The sequence below is a fragment of the Hypanus sabinus genome, chromosome 6 (assembly GCF_030144855.1).
Source record: "Hypanus sabinus isolate sHypSab1 chromosome 6, sHypSab1.hap1, whole genome shotgun sequence".
In the NCBI taxonomy this organism is placed as follows: Eukaryota; Metazoa; Chordata; class Chondrichthyes; order Myliobatiformes; family Dasyatidae; genus Hypanus; species Hypanus sabinus.
The window spans coordinates 177,391,806-177,413,354 of NC_082711.1; the positions used below are offsets into that span (position 1 = coordinate 177,391,806).

Consider the following 21,549-nt stretch of genomic DNA (forward strand, 5'->3'; position numbering starts at 1 on the left):
GTCAGCCCGCACGGTTTCGTCAGCGCTCGTACACGTACGTACAACCGGCTCCTTGCGTCACCACGCAAAGTATTGCATCACCCGCATCTGGCATCACTATCCTGCGGGTTTTACGCCATCGCCGGCCTGTAATTTCGTCTTAGACCCTTAGATGGCGTCATTACGCACAGATCCAATGGACATCAGTGGCCGCAGGAGTTTCTATAATAAAACACTGGTCCAAGCGTCACTGAGCCAGCCTGGTTTAGGGAATAAGATCTGCAATAAGACCAACATTTGAAAGGAGAGCATTCAGAGAATAATGATGGTAAAATAATGAGAATACGGAGTAGAGAACGATGTGCTGGAGGAACTCATTTCTTTAAGCAGTATCAGTCACAATTCCTTTATCCACCAAATTCTTCCAGGTAGATTGTTTGTTGCTCCAGATTCCAGCAACTGCAGTCTCTTGTGTCTCCGCTTTGGAGGAAATTACGTGGACATTCTTGGCCAGGCAAATAGGAGACAGGAGTTGATGGACAAAAGTGTAACGGGATGCTTTAAGGAAGAGCTGAGGCACAGTCTCATGAAGGGCACATGAAGAATAATCAAATCCAGAGCTCGCTGGGTGGTGAAACAAATACTGAGGAAGATCATGCAAAATACACCAACTATGACAGTGCAAGTGAAATCTAAACAAACAGGTGAAGAATTATTAACTGCTGAATTGTTCAGGAATACCGTTCTACAGTCAGATTAGTATTAAAAGGATCCGTACATGGAGAAGGTTTATGTCATGCAGAAGCCGCAAAACTTCAAGTTTGGGCACTATTGTGCATTGTGAGAAGGATGGTGACAGGCGGAATGTTATGCACAGGTCTAATCTATATGAACAGTATGCAAGACAGGCTTTACATTGTATCTTTGTACATGTGACATTAATACACGATTAAGATAAAGCTGATGGGATTGGCAGCTACAAGGCAGATTAAGTTTAATACAGAGGAATGTGCCACAAGCCTTTGTTTATGTAGACTACATAAATTCTATTGTATCTCTTTATTTTCCTGTAAAATCCTCTGAGAAATGAATGTAGTAACATACTTTGATAGTAAATTTACTTTGATTTTGAGAGAACAGGACTGTATTTTTGAAGAAAAGGCTGAGAGGTTATTTGATTGAAATAGTTAATAAGACATGGGTTCGTGGTAGTGCAAGGCTGTTCTTGTGGTGGAAGGCTGAGAGGTATATAGCCAAGGCGTGAAAAGTAAAAAGGCTGTGAGGAAATACTTGTTGACTCAGCATGACTTTGTTCTCTGGAATGCACTGAAGACATGGTGGCAGATAACACTGTGGCATTCAAGAGGGAATTAGATAAAGAATTGGCAGATGAATTTTTGCAGGGCCACGAAGCAGTGGCTGGTAGGTGGAACCAGAATTCCCCTGGGTTGAGATTGTGATCGCTGCAGAAACAGTAACTCTCCTCGCATTTGTTATTGTTGTTCATCATCATCGCAGAAGATATGATCATTTGTGGTTATTAAAGACCCATAGAGCATGACACAGTAGAGTGCATTCAGCCCATACTGTTGTGCCGATCTTTTAATGTATTCCAAGGTCAATTTAACACTTCCTTCCTACATAGCCTTCATCTTTCTATCATCCAACCGCCTGTCCGCAGCAGAAGGGATGGGAGAAGTGTGCACTTTAGTATTCCCTTGTTGCCAACTATAAAATAAAAACCCGGGTACTGTGAGATTTTGGCACAGATGACAGCATCCAAGCAATGTGTAGAAAAAAAGGAAACTACTTCGGAGAGAGGAAGAATGTACAATATTGCAGTGAGTTTAGTACTATTACTCAGTTATTAATCAAGAAGTGTCTGGGAATTGGAAATAACTCCTGGATATAATCTTGACCAAAGTACAAATCCCACTGGGTGCACAATACTGAAGTTTACAAAACGAGGAAAAAATTTGCATCGAAAGAAGGCGTAGCCTGGCAATTTGACTAACAAAGCAAAAGGGTATCAACGTATTGATGCAATTACAAAGAAGTCACACCAACGGCTATGTTTCATGAGGAGTTTGAGGAAATTTGGCATGTCACTGAACACTCGAGAAAATTTCTACAGATGTACCATGCGGCACATTCTGACTGATTGCATCAGCATCTGGTGTGGAGGGGCCACTGCACAGGGTCGGGAAAACCTGCAGAGAGTGGTAAACTCAGCCAGCTCCATCTTGAGCAGCAGCCTCCCCAGGACTTCAAACCAACATCAAGGTCACTCACAACCCAGGACATGCCCTCTTCTCATTGCTACCATCAGGGAGGAGGTACAGGAGCCTGAAGACACACACTCAATGCTTTAGGAACAGCTTCTTCATCTCCATCATCAGATTTTCTGAACGGTCCATGAACTCTGTGTGTGTGAGTGTGTGTGTATGTGTGTGTGTGTGTGTGTGTGTGTGTATGTGCGAGTGTGTGTGTGTGAGTGTGTGTGTGTGAGAGTGTGTGTGTGTGTATGTGAGAGTGTGTGTGTGAGTGTGTGTATGTGTGTGTGTGTATGTGAGAGTGTGTGTGTATGTGTGTGTGTGTATGTGCGAGTGTGTGTGTGTGTGTGTGTATGTGTGTGTGTGTATGTGTGTGTGTGTATGTGCGAGTGTGTGTGTGTGTGTGTGTATGTGTGTGTGTGTATGTGCGAGTGTGTGTGTGTGTGTATGTGAGAGTGTGTGTGTGAGTGTGTGTATGTGAGAGTGTGTGTGTATGTGAGAGTGTGTGTGTGAGTGTGTGTATGTGAGTGTGTATGTGTGTGTATGTGTGTGTGTGAGTGTGTGTGTATGTGTGTGTGTGTGTGTGTGTATGTGCGAGTGTGTGTGTGTGAGTGTGTGTGTGTGAGAGTGTGTGTGTGTGTATGTGAGAGTGTGTATGTGAGAGTGTGTGTGTATGTGAGAGTGTGTGTGTGAGTGTGTGTATGTGAGTGTGTATGTGAGACTGTGTGTGAGAGTGAGTGTGTGTGTGTATGTGAGAGTGTGTGTGTGTATGTGAGAGTGTGTGTGTGTGTATGTGAGAGTGTGTGTGAGTGTGTGTATGTGAGTGTGTATGTGAGAGTGTGTGTGTGTACGTGAGAGTTTGTGTGTGAGTGTGTGTATGTGAGTGTGTATGTGAGTGTGTGTGAGAGTGAGTGTGTGTGTGTGTATGTGAGAGTGAGTGTGTGTGTGTGTGTGTGTATGTGAGAGTGAGTGTGTGTGTGTGTGTGTGTGTGTGTATGTGAGAGTGAGTGTGTGTGTGTGTGTGTGTGTGTGTGTGTGTCTGTGAGTGTGTGTGTGTGTGTGTGTGTGTGTACTCCCAGATAGCAGAGATATGGGAATAGAGTGAACCATGATCTGACAGGAGAAACCTGGGGGGTGTGGGGGGATAATCAGACCGTGGGTAAGAGGGGTGCATTTATTGCTCAAGAGTTACAGAGGTCTGAGTGAGGTGGGCTGGCTGTGGTTTGTGTTAATTGCCTGTATTGCCCAATGCTACGCAGAATTAATAGCCTTGAATGAAGCTGGTCAACTCCACTGCTCTGTGCCAGCCTCCTTCCCTTCTCGCTCTTACTCTTTGGCACTGTGTCACACTCTTGTGTAAAATGTACGTCAGTTGTTCTTGTGGATTCTCTGAGATACTGAGTTGCATGCTGAGGGTGGACGTATTCAGAACAGAGACAGCCCATTTTGCCTCATGCTGACTATCAGCACTCATTTACACCAAGCCAAGACCATAAGAAATAGGAGCAGAATTGTAATATGCAACCCCATTCCATCATGACTGATCCATCTCCTTCTCAATCCCGTTCTCCTACCTTCTCTCTGTTTCCTTTGACACCCTGACTAATCAAGAACCTATCAACCTCTGCCTTTAATATATCTAATGACTTAGCCTCCACAGCTGCTAGTGGCAATGAATTCCACAGATACACCAGCCTCTGGCTAAACAAATTCCTCCTCATCTCCATTCCAAATCGATGTCCCTCTGGTCCTGTACTCCCCCACAATTGGAAATAGCCTCTCCACATCCACTTTGCCTTAAGCTATTTCCATTTTATTCTGCCTGCAATCCCATCAACACCCACTTCCTCCCCCCAGATTCTATCAGTTATCTACACATTAGGGGCAATTTACTATAGCCACTTCACCCACTGACCCACACACAAAATCAGAACACGGAAATTACCTTTAAACCCACCGCTTATTCTGACAAGATGCCGACCTGAACTAGTCCCATTTTCCGGTATTTGTCCCTTACTCCTCAAAGTCCTTCCCATCCACGTACCTTTTACACATTGTAATTGTACCTGCCTCTAGCACCTTCCCTGGCAGCTTGTTCCGTCACTCTTTCTGTGGAATGCTGGCCCCCACGACAGCATAGTGGTTGACACACTTCAGAGCAGCCGAGGGTTCGACTCCTGCTACTGTCTGTGAGGAGTTTGTATGTTCTCCCTGTCACCATGTAGTGCTCCAGTTTCCTCCCACGTCCCAAAGGCGTATGGGTTAAAGTTATTGAGTTGTGGCCATGCTATTCTGTTGCCTGACATTTGCAGTTCGCTCCCTGGCCAATTTGATTTGACACATATCACCAATTTCACTGTAATTTTTGGTGTTTTAGTGTCAATGCAACAACAAAGCTTATCTTCTCTTTAATTTTTAAATCAGGTGGCAGGGTGGAGATACGTCTCTACCAATGGCAGTGTAAGGCGCTCCTTCCCTCCGCTAGTCTTGGGCCTTGGGCAAGGCGTAGCACCTGCTTAGCCCCCGGTCAGGGTCACATGAAGCCATGGGAGCAGGTGGTGGATGGTCGTTCGAGCAGCCGGTGCTGGATATCACAAGTCCTGGTTATGTGACCGCTGGCTCCAGGCCGGCGATCTCTGAAGAGTATTGATAATGGCCGGGGTTACCCGTCTTGTAAAAACACTGCCCAGAAGAAGGCAATGGTAAACCACTTCTGTAGAAAAGTTTGCCATAAACAGTCATGGTCATGGAAAGATCATGATTGCCCACATCATGTGATACAGCACATAACGATGATAATGATGAATGTTTAAATATCTCCTCACACCAAATCTACACCTTGTAGTTTTAGACTCCACCACCCCAGGGAAAAACATTCATTTATTGTCACCAGTGACTTCATAAATCGCTACAACTGAGGAGATTATGCTCATTGATCTTGACCATTCAGCAAGTTTGGCAACCCCTGCTCTTTTAAGAATGTGCAAACTCCACATAGACCGCCAAAAGTGAGGATTGAACCCAGTTCATTGGAGATGTACTCATGGTGCCTCTGTGCCACGCACGGTCGGTATGTGGATCGGTGCCAGGCACGGTCGGTATGAGGATCGGTGCCAGACACGGTCGGTATGCGGATCGGTGCCAGGCACGGTCGGTATGAGGACCGGTGCCAGACACGGTCGGTATGAGGATCGGTGCCAGGCACGGTCGGTATGCGGATCGGTGCCAAGCACGGTCGGTATGGGGATCGGTGCCAGACACAGTCGGTATGCGGATCGGTGCCAGGCACGGTCGGTATGAGGATCGGTGCCGGACACGGTCGGTATGCGGATCGGTGCCAGACACGGTCGGTATGCGGATCGGTGCCAGGCACGGTCGGTATGCGGATCGGTGCCAGGCACGGTCGGTATGAGGATCGGTGCCAGACACAGTCGGTATGCGGATCGGTGCCAGACACAGTCGGTATGAGGATCGGTGCCAGACACGGTCGGTATGTGGATCGGTGCCAGACACAGTCGGTATGAGGATCGGTGCCAGACACAGTCGGTATGCGGATCGGTGCCAGACACAGTCGGTATGAGGATCGGTGCCAGACACGGTCGGTATGTGGATCGGTGCCTGACACGGTCGGTATGGGGATCGGTGCCAGGCACGGTCGGTATGCGGATCGGTGCCAGACACAGTCGGTATGAGGATCGGTGCCAGACACGGTCGGTATGAGGATCGGTACTGCACGGTCGGTATGGGGATCGGTGCCAGGCACGGTCGGTATGCGGATCGGTGCCAGGCACTGTCGGTATGAGGATCGGTGCCAGGCACGGTCGGTATGGGGATCGGTGCCGGACACGGTCGGTATGAGGATCGGTGCCAGGCACGGTCGGTATGGGGATCGGTGCCGGGCACGGTCGGTATGGGGATCGGTGCCAGGCACGGTCGGTATGAGGATCGGTGCCGGGCACGGTCGGTATGGGGATCGGTGCCAGACACGGTCGTTATGGGGATCGGTGCCAGGCACGGTCGGTATGCGGATCGGTGCCAGACACAGTCGGTATGAGGATCGGTGCCAGACACGGTCGGTATGAGGATCGGTACTGCACGGTCGGTATGGGGATCGGTGCCAGGCACTGTCGGTATGAGGATCGGTGCCAGGCACGGTCGGTATGGGGATCGGTGCCGGACACGGTCGGTATGGGGATCGGTGCCAGACACGGTCGGTATGAGGATCGGTGCCGGACACGGTCGGTATGCGGATCGGTGCCAGGCACGGTCGGTATGCGGATCGGTGCCAGGCACGGTCGGTATGCGGATCGGTGCCAGGCACGGTCGGTATGCGGATCGGTGCCAGACACGGTCACCATGTGGATCGGTGCCAGGCACAGTCGGTATGAGGATCAGTGCCAGGCACGGTCGGTATGAGGATCGGTGCCAGGCACGGTCGGTATGCGGATCGGTGCCAGGCACGGTCGGTATGAGGATCGGTGCCAGGCACGGTCGGTATGAGGATCGGTGCCAGGCACGGTCGGTATGAGGATCGGTGCCAGGCACGGTCGGTATGCGGATCGGTGCCAGGCACGGTCGGTATGCGGATCGGTGCCAGGCACGGTCGGTATGGGGATCGGTGCCAGGCACGGTCGGTATGAGGATCGGTGCCAGGCACGGTCGGTATGGGGATCGGTGCCAGGCACGGTCGGTATGGGGATCGGTGCCAGACACGGTCGGTATGCGGATCGGTGCCAGGCACGGTCGGTATGCGGATCGGTGCCAGGCACGGTCGGTATGCGGATCGGTGCCAGACACGGTCGGTATGCGGATCGGTGCCAGGCACGGTCGGTATGGGGATCGGTGCCAGGCACGGTCGGTATGGGGATCGGTGCCAGGCACGGTCGGTATGAGGATCGGTGCCAGGCACGGTCGGTATGAGGATCGGTGCCAGGCACGGTCGGTATGAGGATCGGTGCCAGGCACGGTCGGTATGCGGATCGGTGCCAGGCACGGTCGGTATGCGGATCGGTGCCAGACACGGTCGGTATGCGGATCGGTGCCAGGCACGGTCGGTATGAGGATCGGTGCCAGACACAGTCGGTATGAGGATCGGTGCCAGACACGGTCGGTATGCGGATCGGTACCAGGCACGGTCGGTATGCGGATCGGTGCCAGACACGGTCGGTATGCGGATCGGTACCAGGCACGGTCGGTATGATGACCGGTGCCAGACACGGTCGGTATGCGGATCGGTACCAGGCACGGTCGGTATGAGGATCGGTGCCAGGCACGGTCGGTATGCGGATCGGTACCAGGCACGGTCGGTATGAGGATCGGTGCCAGACACGGTCGGTATGAGGATCGGTGCCGGGCACGGTCGGTATGGGGATCGGTGCCAGACACGGTCGGTATGCGGATCGGTGCCAGACACGGTCGGTATGAGGATCGGTGCCGGGCACGGTCGGTATGGGGATCGGTACCAGGCACGGTCGGTATGGTGATCGGTGCCAGACACGGTCGGTATGGGGATCGGTGCCAGGCACGGTCGGTATGAGGATCGGTGCCTGACACGGTCGGTATGAGGATCGGTGCCAGACACGGTCGGTATGGGGATCGGTGCCAGGCACGGTCGGTATGAGGATCGGTGCCGGACACGGTCGGTATGAGGATCGGTGCCAGGCACGGTCGGTATGCGGATCGGTGCCAGACACGGTCGGTATGAGGATCGGTACCAGGCACGGTCGGTATGAGGATCGGTGCCAGACACGGTCGGTATGAGGATCGGTGCCAGGCACGGTCGGTATGCGGATCGGTGCCAGACACGGTCGGTATGAGGATCGGTACCAGGCACGGTCGGTATGAGGATCGGTGCCGGGCACGGTCGGTATGGGGATCGGTGCCAGGCACGGTCGGTATGCGGATCGGTGCCAGGCACGGTCGGTATGGGGATCGGTGCCAGACACGGTCGGTATGATGATCGGTGCCAGACACGGTCGGTATGGGGATCGGTGCCAGACACGGTCGGTATGCGGATCGGTGCCAGGCACGGTCGTTATGGGGATCGGTGCCAGACACGGTCGGTATGCGGATCGGTGCCAGACACGGTCGGTATGGGGATCGGTGCCGGGCACGGTCGGTATGAGGATCGGTACTGCACGGTCGGTATGAGGATCGGTGCCAGGCACGGTGGGTATGAGGATCGGTGCCAGGCACGGTCGGTATGGGGATCGGTGCCAGGCACGGTCGGTATGGTGATCGGTGCCAGGCACGGTCACTATGGTGATCGGTGCCAGGCACGGTCGGTATGCGGATCGGTGCCAGGCACGGTCGGTATGGTGATCGGTGCCAGACACGGTCGGTATGAGGATCGGTGCCAGGCACGGTCGGTATGGTGATCGGTGCCAGGCACGGTCACTATGGTGATCGGTGCCAGGCACGGTGGGTATGAGGATCGGTGCCAGGCACGGTCGGTATGGGGATCGGTGCCAGGCACGGTCGGTATGGGGATCGGTGCCGGACACGGTCGGTATGGGGATCGGTACTGCACGGTCGGTATGAGGATCGGTGCCAGGCACGGTCGGTATGAGGATCGGTGCCAGGCACGGTCGGTATGAGGATCGGTGCCAGGCACGGTCGGTATGGGGATCGGTGCCGGACACGGTCGGTATGGGGATCGGTGCCAGGCACGGTCGGTATGAGGATCGGTGCCAGGCACGGTCGGTATGGGGATCGGTGCCAGGCACGGTCGGTATGGGGATCGGTGCCAGGCACGGTCGGTATGAGGATCGGTGCCAGGCACGGTCGGTATGGGGATCGGTGCCGGACACGGTCGGTATGGGGATCGGTGCCGGACACGGTCGGTATGGGGATCGGTGCCAGACACGGTCGGTATGGGGATCGGTGCCAGGAACGGTCGGTATGAGGATCGGTGCCAGGAACGGTCGTTATGGGGATCGGTGCCAGGCACGGTCGATATGTGGATCGGTGCCAGACACGGTCGGTATGCGGATCGGTGCCAGACACGGTCGGTATGAGGATCGGTGCCAGGCACGGTCGGTATGAGGATCGGTGCCAGGCACGGTCGGTATGGGGATCGGTGCCAGGCACGGTCGGTATGAGGATCGGTGCCAGGCACGGTCGGTATGCGGATCGGTGCCAGACACGGTCGGTTTGAGGATCGGTGCCAGGCACGGTCGGTATGCGGATCGGTGCCAGGCACGGTCGGTATGAGGATCGGTGTCAGACACGGTCGGTATGAGGATCGGTGTCAGACACGGTCGGTATGTGGATCGGTGCCAGGCACGGTCGGTATGGGGATCGGTGCCAGGCACGGTCGGTATGGGGATCGGTGCCAGACACGGTCGGTATGGGGATCGGTGCCAGGCACGGTCGGTATGGGGATCGGTGCCAGGCACGGTCGGTATGGGGATCGGTGCCAGGCACGGTCGGTATGAGGATCGGTGCCAGACACAGTCGGTATGTGGATCGGTGCCAGGCACGGTCGGTATGAGGATCGGTGTCAGACACGGTCGGTATGTGGATCGGTGCCAGGCACGGTCGGTATGGGGATCGGTGCCAGGCACGGTCGGTATGGGGATCGGTGCCAGACACGGTCGGTATGGGGATCGGTGCCAGGCACGGTCGGTATGGGGATCGGTGCCAGGCACGGTCGGTATGGGGATCGGTGCCAGGCACGGTCGGTATGAGGATCGGTGCCAGGCACGGTCGGTATGAGGATCGGTGCCAGACACAGTCGGTATGAGGATCGGTGCCAGGCACGGTCGGTATGGGGATCGGTGCCAGACACGGTCGGTATGGGGATCGGTGCCAGACACAGTCGGTATGGGGATCGGTGCCAGGCACGGTCGGTATGCGGATCGGTGCCAGGCACAGTCGGTATGAGGATCGGTGCCAGGCACGGTCGGTATGGGGATCGGTGCCAGGCACGGTCGGTATGGGGATCGGTGCCAGACACGGTCGGTATGGGGATCGGTGCCAGACACGGTCGGTATGTGGATCGGTGCCAGGCACGGTCGGTATGGGGATCGGTGCCAGGCACGGTCGGTATGGGGATCGGTGCCAGACACGGTCGGTATGGGGATCGGTGCCAGGCACGGTCGGTATGGGGATCGGTGCCAGGCACGGTCGGTATGGGGATCGGTGCCAGGCACGGTCGGTATGGGGATCGGTGCCAGGCACGGTCGGTATGAGGATCGGTGCCAGGCACGGTCGGTATGAGGATCGGTGCCAGACACGGTCGGTATGGGGATCGGTGCCGGGCACGGTCGGTATGGTGATCGGTGCCAGGCACGGTCGGTATGAGGATCGGTGCCAGACACGGTCGGTATGCGGATCGGTGCCAGGCACGGTCGGTATGGGGATCAGTGCCAGACACGGTCGGTATGGGGATCGGTGCCGGGCACGGTCGGTATGAGGATCGGTGCCGGGCACGGTCGGTATGAGGATCGGTGCCAGGCACGGTCGGTATGCGGATCGGTGCCAGGCACGGTCGGTATGGGGATCGGTGCCAGACACGGTCGGTATGGGGATCGGTGCCAGACACGGTCGGTATGGGGATCGGTGCCAGACACGGTCGGTATGCGGATCGGTGCCAGGCACGGTCGGTATGAGGATCGGTGCCGGACACGGTCGGTATGCGGATCGGTGCCGGGCACGGTCGGTATGCGGATCGGTGCCGGGCACGGTCGGTATGGGGATCGGTGCCGGACACGGTCGGTATGCGGATCGGTGCCAGGCACGGTCGGTATGAGGATCGGTACTGCACGGTCGGTATGGGGATCGGTGCCAGGCACGGTCGGTATGCGGATCGGTGCCGGGCACGGTCGGTATGCGGATCGGTGCCGGACACGGTCGGTATGCGGATCGGTGCCGGACACGGTCGGTATGAGGATCAGTGCCAGGCACGGTCGGTATGGGGATCGGTGCCAGGCACGGTCGGTATGCGGATCGGTGCCAGGCACGGTCGGTATGTGGATCGGTGCCGGACACGGTCGGTATGGGGATCGGTGCCAGACACGGTCGGTATGAGGATCGGTGCCGGACACGGTCGGTATGAGGATCGGTGCCGGGCACGGTCGGTATGGGGATCGGTACCAGGCACGGTCGGTATGGGGATCGGTACCAGGCACGGTCGGTATGGGGATCGGTGCCAGGCACGGTCGGTATGAGGATCGGTGCCAGACACGGTCGGTATGGGGATCGGTGCCAGACACGGTCGGTATGAGGATCGGTGCCGGACACGGTCGGTATGTGGATCGGTGCCAGGCACGGTCGGTATGAGGATCGGTGCCAGGCACGGTCGGTATGTGGATCGGTGCCAGACACGGTCGGTATGTGGATCGGTGCCGGACACGGTCGGTATGGGGATCGGTGCCAGACACGGTCGGTATGAGGATCGGTGCCGGACACGGTCGGTATGAGGATCGGTGCCGGGCACGGTCGGTATGGGGATCGGTACCAGGCACGGTCGGTATGGGGATCGGTACCAGGCACGGTCGGTATGGGGATCGGTGCCAGGCACGGTCGGTATGAGGATCGGTGCCAGACACGGTCGGTATGGGGATCGGTGCCAGACACGGTCGGTATGAGGATCGGTGCCGGACACGGTCGGTATGTGGATCGGTGCCAGGCACGGTCGGTATGAGGATCGGTGCCAGGCACGGTCGGTATGTGGATCGGTGCCAGACACGGTCGGTATGTGGATCGGTGCCGGACACGGTCGGTATGAGGATCGGTGCCAGACACGGTCGGTATGAGGATCGGTACCAGGCACGGTCGGTATGCGGATCGGTGCCAGACACGGTCGGTATGAGGATCGGTGCCAGGCACGGTCGGTATGAGGATCGGTGCCAGACACGGTCGGTATGTGGATCGGTGCCGGACACGGTCGGTATGAGGATCGGTGCCAGACACGGTCGGTATGCGGATCGGTGCCGGACACGGTCGGTATGAGGATCGGTGCCAGACACGGTCGGTATGCGGATCGGTGCCGGACACGGTCGGTATGGGGATCGGTGCCAGGCACGGTCGGTATGAGGATCGGTGCCAGGCACGGTCGGTATGCGGATCGGTGCCAGGCACGGTCGGTATGGGGATCGGTGCCGGACACGGTCGGTATGAGGATCGGTGCCAGACACGGTCGGTATGCGGATCGGTGCCAGACACGGTCGGTATGAGGATCGGTGCCAGGCACGGTCGGTATGAGGATCGGTGCCAGGCACGGTCGGTATGCGGATCGGTGCCACGCACGATCGGTATGCGGATCGGTGCCAGGCACGGTCGGTATGCGGATCGGTGCCAGGCACGGTCGGTATGCGGATCGGTGCCAGGCACGGTCGGTATGAGGATCGGTGCCAGGCACGGTCGGTATGAGGATCGGTGCCGGACACGGTCGGTATGCGGATCGGTGCCACGCACGATCGGTATGCGGATCGGTGCCAGGCACGGTCGGTATGCGGATCGGTGCCAGGCACGGTCGGTATGCGGATCGGTGCCAGGCACGGTCGGTATGGGGATCGGTGCCAGGCACGGTCGGTATGAGGATCGGTGCCAGGCACGGTCACTATGAGGATCGGTGCCAGGCACGATCGGTATGCGGATCGGTGCCAGGCACGGTCGGTATGCGGATCGGTGCCGGACACAGTCGGTATGAGGATCGGTGCCAGACACGGTCGGTATGCGGATCGGTGCCAGACACGGTCGGTATGCGGATCGGTGCCAGACACGGTCGGTATGAGGATCGGTGCCAGGCACGGTCGGTATGCGGATCGGTGCCAGGCTCGGTCACTATGCGGATCGGTGCCAGACACGGTCGGTATGGGGATCGGTGCCGGACACGGTCGGTATGAGGATCGGTGCCAGACACGGTCGGTATGAGGATCGGTGCCGGACACGGTCGGTATGCGGATCGGTGCCGGACACGGTCGGTATGAGGATCGGTGCCAGACACGGTCGGTATGGGGATCGGTGCCAGGCACGGTCGGTATGGGGATCGGTGCCAGGCACGGTCGGTATGGGGATCGGTGCCAGACACGGTCGGTATGGGGATCGGTGCCAGACACGGTCGGTATGAGGATCGGTGCCAGGCACGGTCGGTATGCGGATCGGTGCCAGACACGGTCGGTATGGGGATCGGTGCCAGACACGGTCGGTATGAGGATCGGTGCCAGGCACGGTCGGTATGAGGATCGGTGCCAGGCACGGTCGGTATGTGGATCGGTGCCAGGCACGGTCGGTATGGGGATCGGTGCCAGGCACGGTCGGTATGAGGATCGGTGCCAGGCACGGTCGGTATGAGGATCGGTGCCAGGCACGGTCGGTATGAGGATCGGTGCCAGGCACGGTCGGTATGCGGATCGGTGCCGGACACGGTCGGTATGAGGATCGGTGCCAGGCACGGTCGGTATGCGGATCGGTGCCAGACACGGTCGGTATGGGGATCGGTGCCAGGCACGGTCGGTATGAGGATCGGTGCCAGGCACGGTCACTATGCGGATCGGTGCCAGACACGGTCGGTATGGGGATCGGTGCCAGGCACGGTCGGTATGAGGATCGGTGCCAGGCACGGTCACTATGCGGATCGGTGCCAGACACGGTCAGTATGAGGATCGGTGCCAGGCACGGTCACTATGCGGATCGGTGCCAGACACGGTCGGTATGGGGATCGGTGCCAGGCACGGTCGGTATGGGGATCGGTGCCAGGCACGGTCGGTATGAGGATCGGTGCCAGGCACGGTCGGTATGAGGATCGGTGCCAGACACGGTCGGTATGTGGATCGGTGCCAGGCACGGTCGGTATGAGGATCGGTGCCAGGCACGGTCGGTATGGGGATCGGTGCCAGGCACGGTCGGTATGGGGATCGGTGCCAGGCACGGTCGGTATGGGGATCGGTGCCAGACACGGTCGGTATGGGGATCGGTGCCAGACACGGTCGGTATGAGGATCGGTGCCAGACACGGTCGGTATGGGGATCGGTGCCAGGCACGGTCGGTATGGGGATCGGTGCCAGACACGGTCGGTATGCGGATCGGTGCCAGACACGGTCGGTATGAGGATCGGTGCCGGACACGGTCGGTATGCGGATCGGTACCAGGCACGGTGGGTATGAGGATCGGTGCCAGGCACGGTCGGTATGGGGATCGGTGCCAGGCACGGTCGGTATGGGGATCGGTGCCAGGCACGGTCGGTATGCGGATCGGTGCCAGGCACGGTCGGTATGGGGATCGGTGCCAGGCACGGTCGGTATGGGGATCGGTGCCGGACACGGTCGGTATGCGGATCGGTGCCAGGCACGGTCGGTATGCGGATCGGTGCCAGACACGGTCGGTATGCGGATCGGTGCCAGGCACGGTCGGTATGGGGATCGGTGCCGGACACGGTCGGTATGCGGATCGGTGCCAGACACGGTCGTTATGAGGATCGGTGCCAGACACGGTCGGTATGAGGATCGGTGCCAGGCACGGTCACTATGCGGATCGGTGCCAGACACGGTCGGTATGGGGATCGGTGCCAGGCACGGTCACTATGCGGATCGGTGCCAGGCACGGTCGGTATGGGGATCGGTGCCAGACACGGTCGGTATGAGGATCGGTGCCAGGCACGGTCGGTATGAGGTTCGGTGCCAGACACGGTCGGTATGAGGATCGGTGCCAGGCACGGTCGGTATGAGGATCGGTGCCAGACACGGTCGGTATGGGGATCGGTGCCAGGCACGGTCGGTATGGGGATCGGTGCCAGGCACGGTCACTATGTGGATCGGTGCCAGGCACAGTCGGTATGAGGATCAGTGCCAGGCACGGTCGGTATGCGGATCGGTGCCAGGCACGGTCGGTATGGGGATCGGTGCCAGGCACGGTCGGTATGCGGATCGGTGCCAGGCACGGTCGGTATGGGGATCGGTGCCAGGCACGGTCGGTATGAGGATCGGTGCCAGGCACGGTCGGTATGAGGATTGGTGCCAGGCACGGTCGGTATGGTGATCGGTGCCAGACACGGTCGGTATGCGGATCGGTGCCAGACACGGTCGGTATGGGGATCGGTGCCAGGCACGGTCGGTATGAGGATCGGTGCCAGGCACGGTCACTATGTGGACCTTCTGCCAGAGTGTTTCATGCAGGAGAATTAAGAAGGGACACAAGTAAAACACAGACTCATTACTTGTACAGTTTATTGAATCAGTCACTCACACAAACACTGGACATCAGGTTTCCTCACTGACTCAGCACTGTTCAGAAAGATCTCAGAGGACAGTCCTCAGAACAGGTGTGGACTTTCCTGCCGTGATAAACAAGTCTCAACACTGGCCAGATGTGTTGGTGGAATCCTGGAACGTGTAGACAGAGGCTGTGTTGCTCACTCATCATGTAGGTGCCTCTTTCTCTCTCATAACCACCCCCACTCCCTTTCTCAGAGTCACAGAAACAGGCCTTTTGGCCCACCAACTCTGTACTGGCCATCAATCACCCAAATGCCTTAATCCCATTCTCTCTTCTCCCCACATTCCAATTATCTCCAATCCAATGCTCCCAGATTCCACACATTATGGACAATTTAGAGTGAACATTTAAACATTGTTTGGATGTAGGAGGAGACCGGAGTGCCCAAGGGAAACACACAGGGAGAACGTGCAAACTCCACACAGACAGTATTCGAGGTCAGGATCGAACCCGGGACTCTGGTGCAGTTCGGGGGGGGGCTGCTCTAACTAGCTCATCACTGTGCCACTAACCTGTCCAACCCCATATAATTCTGCTTCCCTTTCATTCCTCTTCCCTATACCCTTTAAAATTCAGCCCATTCGCCAGCTCCTCCCGCAGAACCCCCGTAAGGAGTTTGTACTTTTTCCCCATGACCGCGTGGGTTTCCTCTGAGTGCTCTGATTTCCACCCACGTTCCAAAGATGTATGGATTAGTAAGTTGTAGGCGTGGCATATCAACAACACTTGTGGGCTGCCCCCAGCACATCCTCAGACTGTGTTGGTCGTTGATGCAAATGATGCATTTCCCTGTACATTTCAATGTACATGTGACAAATAAAACTAATCTTTAATCGTTAAGGGGGTTGCTGATGGGGAGGGATCCTGACAGCAGCGTTGTTTTTGCATTTCAAGTTGGGGATACTCTGTTGCCACCCACCTCGGAGAGGGTGACGGTCTCGGTGCGACTCCCCAAAGTGGAGCTGGAGGTCTTCTCTTCATTGTCCGCAAACGGGTTGCGGCCACAGCACAGGGTGGTGAGCAGGCAGTCCCGGAACTGCAGGGGGGAGAGAGAGCAGAAACGGTCAGACCGTCGGGAAAGTTGGTGTGAGTCTGTGTATGTGTGTGTGTTTGAGAGAGAGAGAGTGAACGGGAGGAAGTGAGTGTGTGTGCCTATGTGAGAGAGAGTAGAGAAAGTGGGTGCATGTGTAAGAGTGTGGGTAAGAAAAGAGAGAAAGTGTGTGTGAGAGAAAGAAAGTGTGTCAATGAGAGAGAGTAAGTGTGTGGGTGTAAGAGACATAGAAAGGAGAGATTGTGAGAAAAAGAGAGAGGTGATTGGGGAGAGAGAGGGGAGAAGTCATTTGTAGATATCTAAATAAACTACAAAAACAAGAGTCTTAGAGAGATACAGCTCGGCAAAAAGTTCTTCAGATACTGTCTACGCTGGCCATCAACCTCCCGTTATTAATCCTGTTTTCAACAATTCCCTTTCCTCTACAGATGCTGCTCAACTTGTTCGGTTCCGCCAGGACATTGTTGTGGCTCCAGATTCTGGCAACTGCAGACTCGCATATCTTCAATTTTTATTCCCCCCTCGGCTTCTCCCACTCACCCAACCCCTGGGTGCAATTTACAGCTGTCAATCAAACCGCCAGCCCACACATATATCACTGGTCCTTGATTCCTCAAAGAGGAGAAGGAGAGACTGGGATCCCACTGTGATTCACAGGTGCTGTATGTGTGTGTGTTCCCCCTGTGGCCATCAAACACCCAGTGAGCAGAGAGAGAAAAAAACAGTAAAAGAATGCAAAGAGCTTCAGAAATTAAGTTTACAAAAGACATGAAACCTGACCAGGGCAGGGTACAGCCTCAGTTCAGAGCAGAGCTGAGTAAACATGTGGGACAGCAGCAAGCAGAACCAGACTTCGGTCCCAACATCCTGTCATTTTCAATCTAGCCTGGCTCTTAAATCATTCAGACGTCAGTCATTCTTTGCTCTCAAACAAGTTTGGAGCTTGAACGCTGCCAATACCTTTCAGCCCGGCGTTTAAATCAAAGAGACATCAGGACTTCCCTTGCTCTCAGGCACACTGTGACTCTGCTTCAACCCTAACTCCGCACCCACTTGCCTCAACCATGCCCTCCCAGGAACTCCATCTCTGCTGCCACTCATCTCTGCTCTCCTCAACCAACTCCTCAAACAGTTGAGGAACAATTTCTTTAGCCAGAGAGTGGTGAATCTGGGGAATTCATTACCACAGACAGCTGTGGAGACCACGTCATTGGATGTACTTAATGCTGATTAGCCAGGATTTCAAAGGTATCAGGCAGAAGGCAGTTTGAGAGGGATAGTAAATCAGCCATGATGGAATGGCAAAGCAGACTCAATGGGCCAAGTGGCCTAATTCTGCTCCTATATCTTATTGTAATCAGCTCTTTGGACCTGGTGCAGGGAGCCAGGGAGTATTGGGCTCCGAGGTTTTTCTAGCACCTGAATTAGTTCATTGCTGTTTAACGAGAGTTGTTAAAATGTTTCGAAGTCCTCCTGATTTTCTTGAATGAACTGCTCTTTGTAATGCAGTCTCCTGACGTTTCTGATTAAACTTGATAAGTTTATTTTGATAGACTCAGGGATTCCATGTTATTAGAGCAGACGCCTGATTAGCACGAATCGCAGGGTCCCAGTTTTGAGAGTATAACATCTTGTGGTGTCACTCAGCCAAGCAACCGATGTTCTGTTGGAATTCCATTGAGTAAACTCCGGTCACTGTCTCTGCAACAGAATCCTTTTCCTCCGCACTTGGGTTCCAATGTTGCCAGCGCACGGCATGACAGTGATAGACTGAGATGGGTGTTCGATGGTTGGCCTGGACTAGAGGGGCCGACAGGCCTGTTCCCCAAAACATATGACACATAATCAACACAGCAAAATAAACAATGGTGGGAGTAGGTTCAGAACCCCCTCCTCTGTGAGCCTCTGGCCAGAGTGAAGAGCTTTTTCTGCCCTGAACTGAGTTCAGGTTTCACTCAGGAGAAATAAACATAAGAATGTCCCAAGTGTTCCTGGTGCAGTACCTAGGAAGTGCTGCACTGTCAGGGATGCACTCCTGCAGGTGGTGTAAACACAAACATACTCACAGCGTCTGTGTTGGTGCATGGCCTAGTGGATAAGGCATTGGTCTAGTGCCTCACCTGAGGCAGCGTGCTGTGTCCTTGAGCAAGGCACTTAACAACACATTGCTCTGCGACGACACCGGTGCCAAGCTGCTTGGGTCCTAGTGCCCTTCCCTTGGACAACATCGGTGGCATGGAGAGGGGAAGGCTTGCAGCTTGGGCAACTGCCGGTCTCCCATACAACCCTGCCTAGGCCTGCGCCCTGGAAACCTTCCAAGGCACAAATCCATGGTCTCACGAGACTAACGGATGCCTATATACCCACAGCATCTGGGCAGCCTCCAATCTGATGGCATGGACATTGTTTTCACTAATGTCTGGTTTCTCATTTCTTCCTCCCGCTTCACTCTTTGTTCATTCCCCATTCTGGTTCCCTCTCACCCCTTCTCTTCTCACCTTCCCATCACCTCTGTAGGGTACTCCACCTCCTTCCCACGGTCCACTACCCTCTCCTATCAGATTCCTCCTTCTTCAGCCCTTTACCTCTTCCACCTATCACCTCCCAGTTTCTTAACTTCACTCTCCTTCCCCCACCCAAGCACCTTCTGCTTCACTTGGTCTTACCTATCTTGTACTCCTTCCCCTCTCCCACCTTCTTATTCTGGTTTCATCCCCATGTTAGGGCGTAATTTGGGGTTAGGACCTATCGTGAACAATGACTTCAGCAACCAACCTCCAGATCTGAATGTGGACTGTAAAGTAAATTTAAAATGCAGCTTGAAACCAGGAAACAGGCACTTTACTTATATTGTCTGCATATGCATGAATGCAATTGACACCACATGGCATGAATACGACAGTAGTTAAACACTTATTTTGGGTACCTTGGTGGGAAGATCCAGGCATTTGAAAACTACATGTAACTCAAAAGAAGCATTATGATGGTGTTGTAACCATAGAATTTGTCCTGTTACCTATGTAAACATATGCTGTAAAGTTGAGTTGGAGGGTCTGTCTCTCTCTCGTGGCTCCAAAAGGCTGTGAACTTATTTGCCCTGATCAAGTAAAGAGACTACTTTATATCTATCATGTTACAACACTTTGGGGGCTCATCTGGGATACTTTTGTGACCCAATATGTGGCCAATAATCTCAGCATTTTTTAAATTAGCACTCACACTTGGATCTGTTTGGGTTAGTGATTAAGGTATTGAGAGGTATCAGGAACACAGCAGAGAGCTGAATTGGTAGATATAAAAGCAGTGTGGTGTGTGTGCATGCATGTGTGTTTATGTAAGAGACTAAACTTTTGTGTTAATTTGCTGAGATGAGGCTACCAGTTGTGAAGGGTGATTACTGACTGTTTGGGACAGTAGTGAAGTGTGCAAATACTCCTTTGGGGAATTGTACAGCAACAGATGCATTTGTGAGCATGTTTGTGTGTTTAACAATAAGTCTGTAACCTTGGTGTAACAGTTTCAGAAGGAATACAACGGGCATTATGAAGCACGTACAGTAAGTGGCAGATTTTAAGTATGTACAGTTTAACTTTTACCCATCAGTTGTATAGGTGTAATCTGGGAATTAGAGCAGAGATTTTTGAGGGATGAGGTTATACCCAGATATTCTTCAGAGTGGCACCTATTGAGGTAGGCAACATCAGGTTGAGAACCCTTACAACTCAAGCCAGGCCTTGACCTTGAATATGACCATCCATAACGTGTTTACACCTGGGGAGAAACAGAGCATTTTGTCAAAGCTGCCCTCAAGTCAAGTCGCATGTGGGAGTTCAGAATTCTGGCGCAAGCTTGAGGAAATGGTTGAAATTTACCAGCTGATATACACATGTTGGTAAAAGCAAAGTGCCCAAGGGATGTATGGGACAGTATGGCCCAGAGAGTGCAGAGTGGTATGTGAGCAACTACCGGGAATGCCAGCAATGAAGAGGAAAGTAGAAGTGAGGTGGTGACTAGGGGAGGTGAGAGTAACAGGGGAATGATAATGTAAGTGATTCAAAGAGCTGATGAGCTAGCCATGGTTTATGCAGGACATAAATATTGAGCATATGAGGAGTATTCAGGGTTGGATAATCCAGTGAGGGATGACCCAGCTTTCCTGAGAATACTGAAGGAAGGCCTGAGCTCGGCCCAGCAGGAAGTTTTAGATTTCGGGATGGGGGGAATCATCTGCTCCACAATAGTATCAGGAGCCAGTGAGATAGTCCGGGGGGCAGGGGGGAGGGAGAAGTTATAAAGTAGCTCTGTGATATCACAGAGGACTTGTTTTGTGTGGGAGCAACCAGAGCAGCGAGCTAGGAACTGCCAGAAGAGATGTGGGAGGGAGAAGGAGACAATTTGTTACAATGGTGGCTTCTCAGGCCATGGTCAGAGAATCAGTCACCGAAGCAGACAGAATTGGCAGCAGTGTCATTTCTTCCTGATTTGATTGCTTACCAGATTATAGAGCCAGTGAGGTCAGACAAACGACTGACGGCAGCCTGTAGTGTCAGTGGTGGCCATCCATGGCTGTACACAAAACGACTGATGGCAGCCTGTAGTGTCAGTGGTGGCCATCCATGGATGAACACAGAACGACTGACAGCAGCCTGTAGTGTCAGTGGTGGCCATCCGCGGCTGTACACAAAACAACTGACGGCAGCCTGTAGTGTCAGTGGTGGCCATCCACGGATGAACACAGAACGACTGACGGCAGCCTGTAGTCTCAGTGGTGGCCATCCACGGGTGTACACAGAACGACTGATGGCAGCCTGTATTGTCAGTGCTGGCCATCCATGGGTGTACACAGAACGACTGACGGCAGCCTGTAGTCTCAGTGGTGGCCATCCACGGGTGTACACAGAATGACTGACGGCAGCCTGTATTGTCAGTGGTGGCCATCCACGGGTGTACACAGAACGACTGACGGCAGCCTGTAGTGTCAGTGGTGGCCATCCACGGGTGTACACAGAACGACTGATGGCAGCCTGT

The 21,549-nt window shown here is 54.9% G+C and overlaps 1 protein-coding gene across 1 annotated transcript in view; it reads right to left on the reverse strand.

Moving 5' to 3' along the window:
• Positions 1 to 15,254: 15,254 nt before the first annotated feature.
• The window catches only part of LOC132396145 (pinopsin-like), a 78,602-nt gene continuing 72,307 nt past the window's right edge, over positions 15,255 to 21,549 (reverse strand). Inside the window, exon 5 of the mRNA XM_059973667.1 lies at positions 15,255 to 16,506. Coding sequence (XP_059829650.1) covers positions 16,360 to 16,506 — 147 coding nt within the window. The 3' untranslated portion in view covers positions 15,255 to 16,359. The remainder of the gene's footprint in view (positions 16,507 to 21,549) is intronic.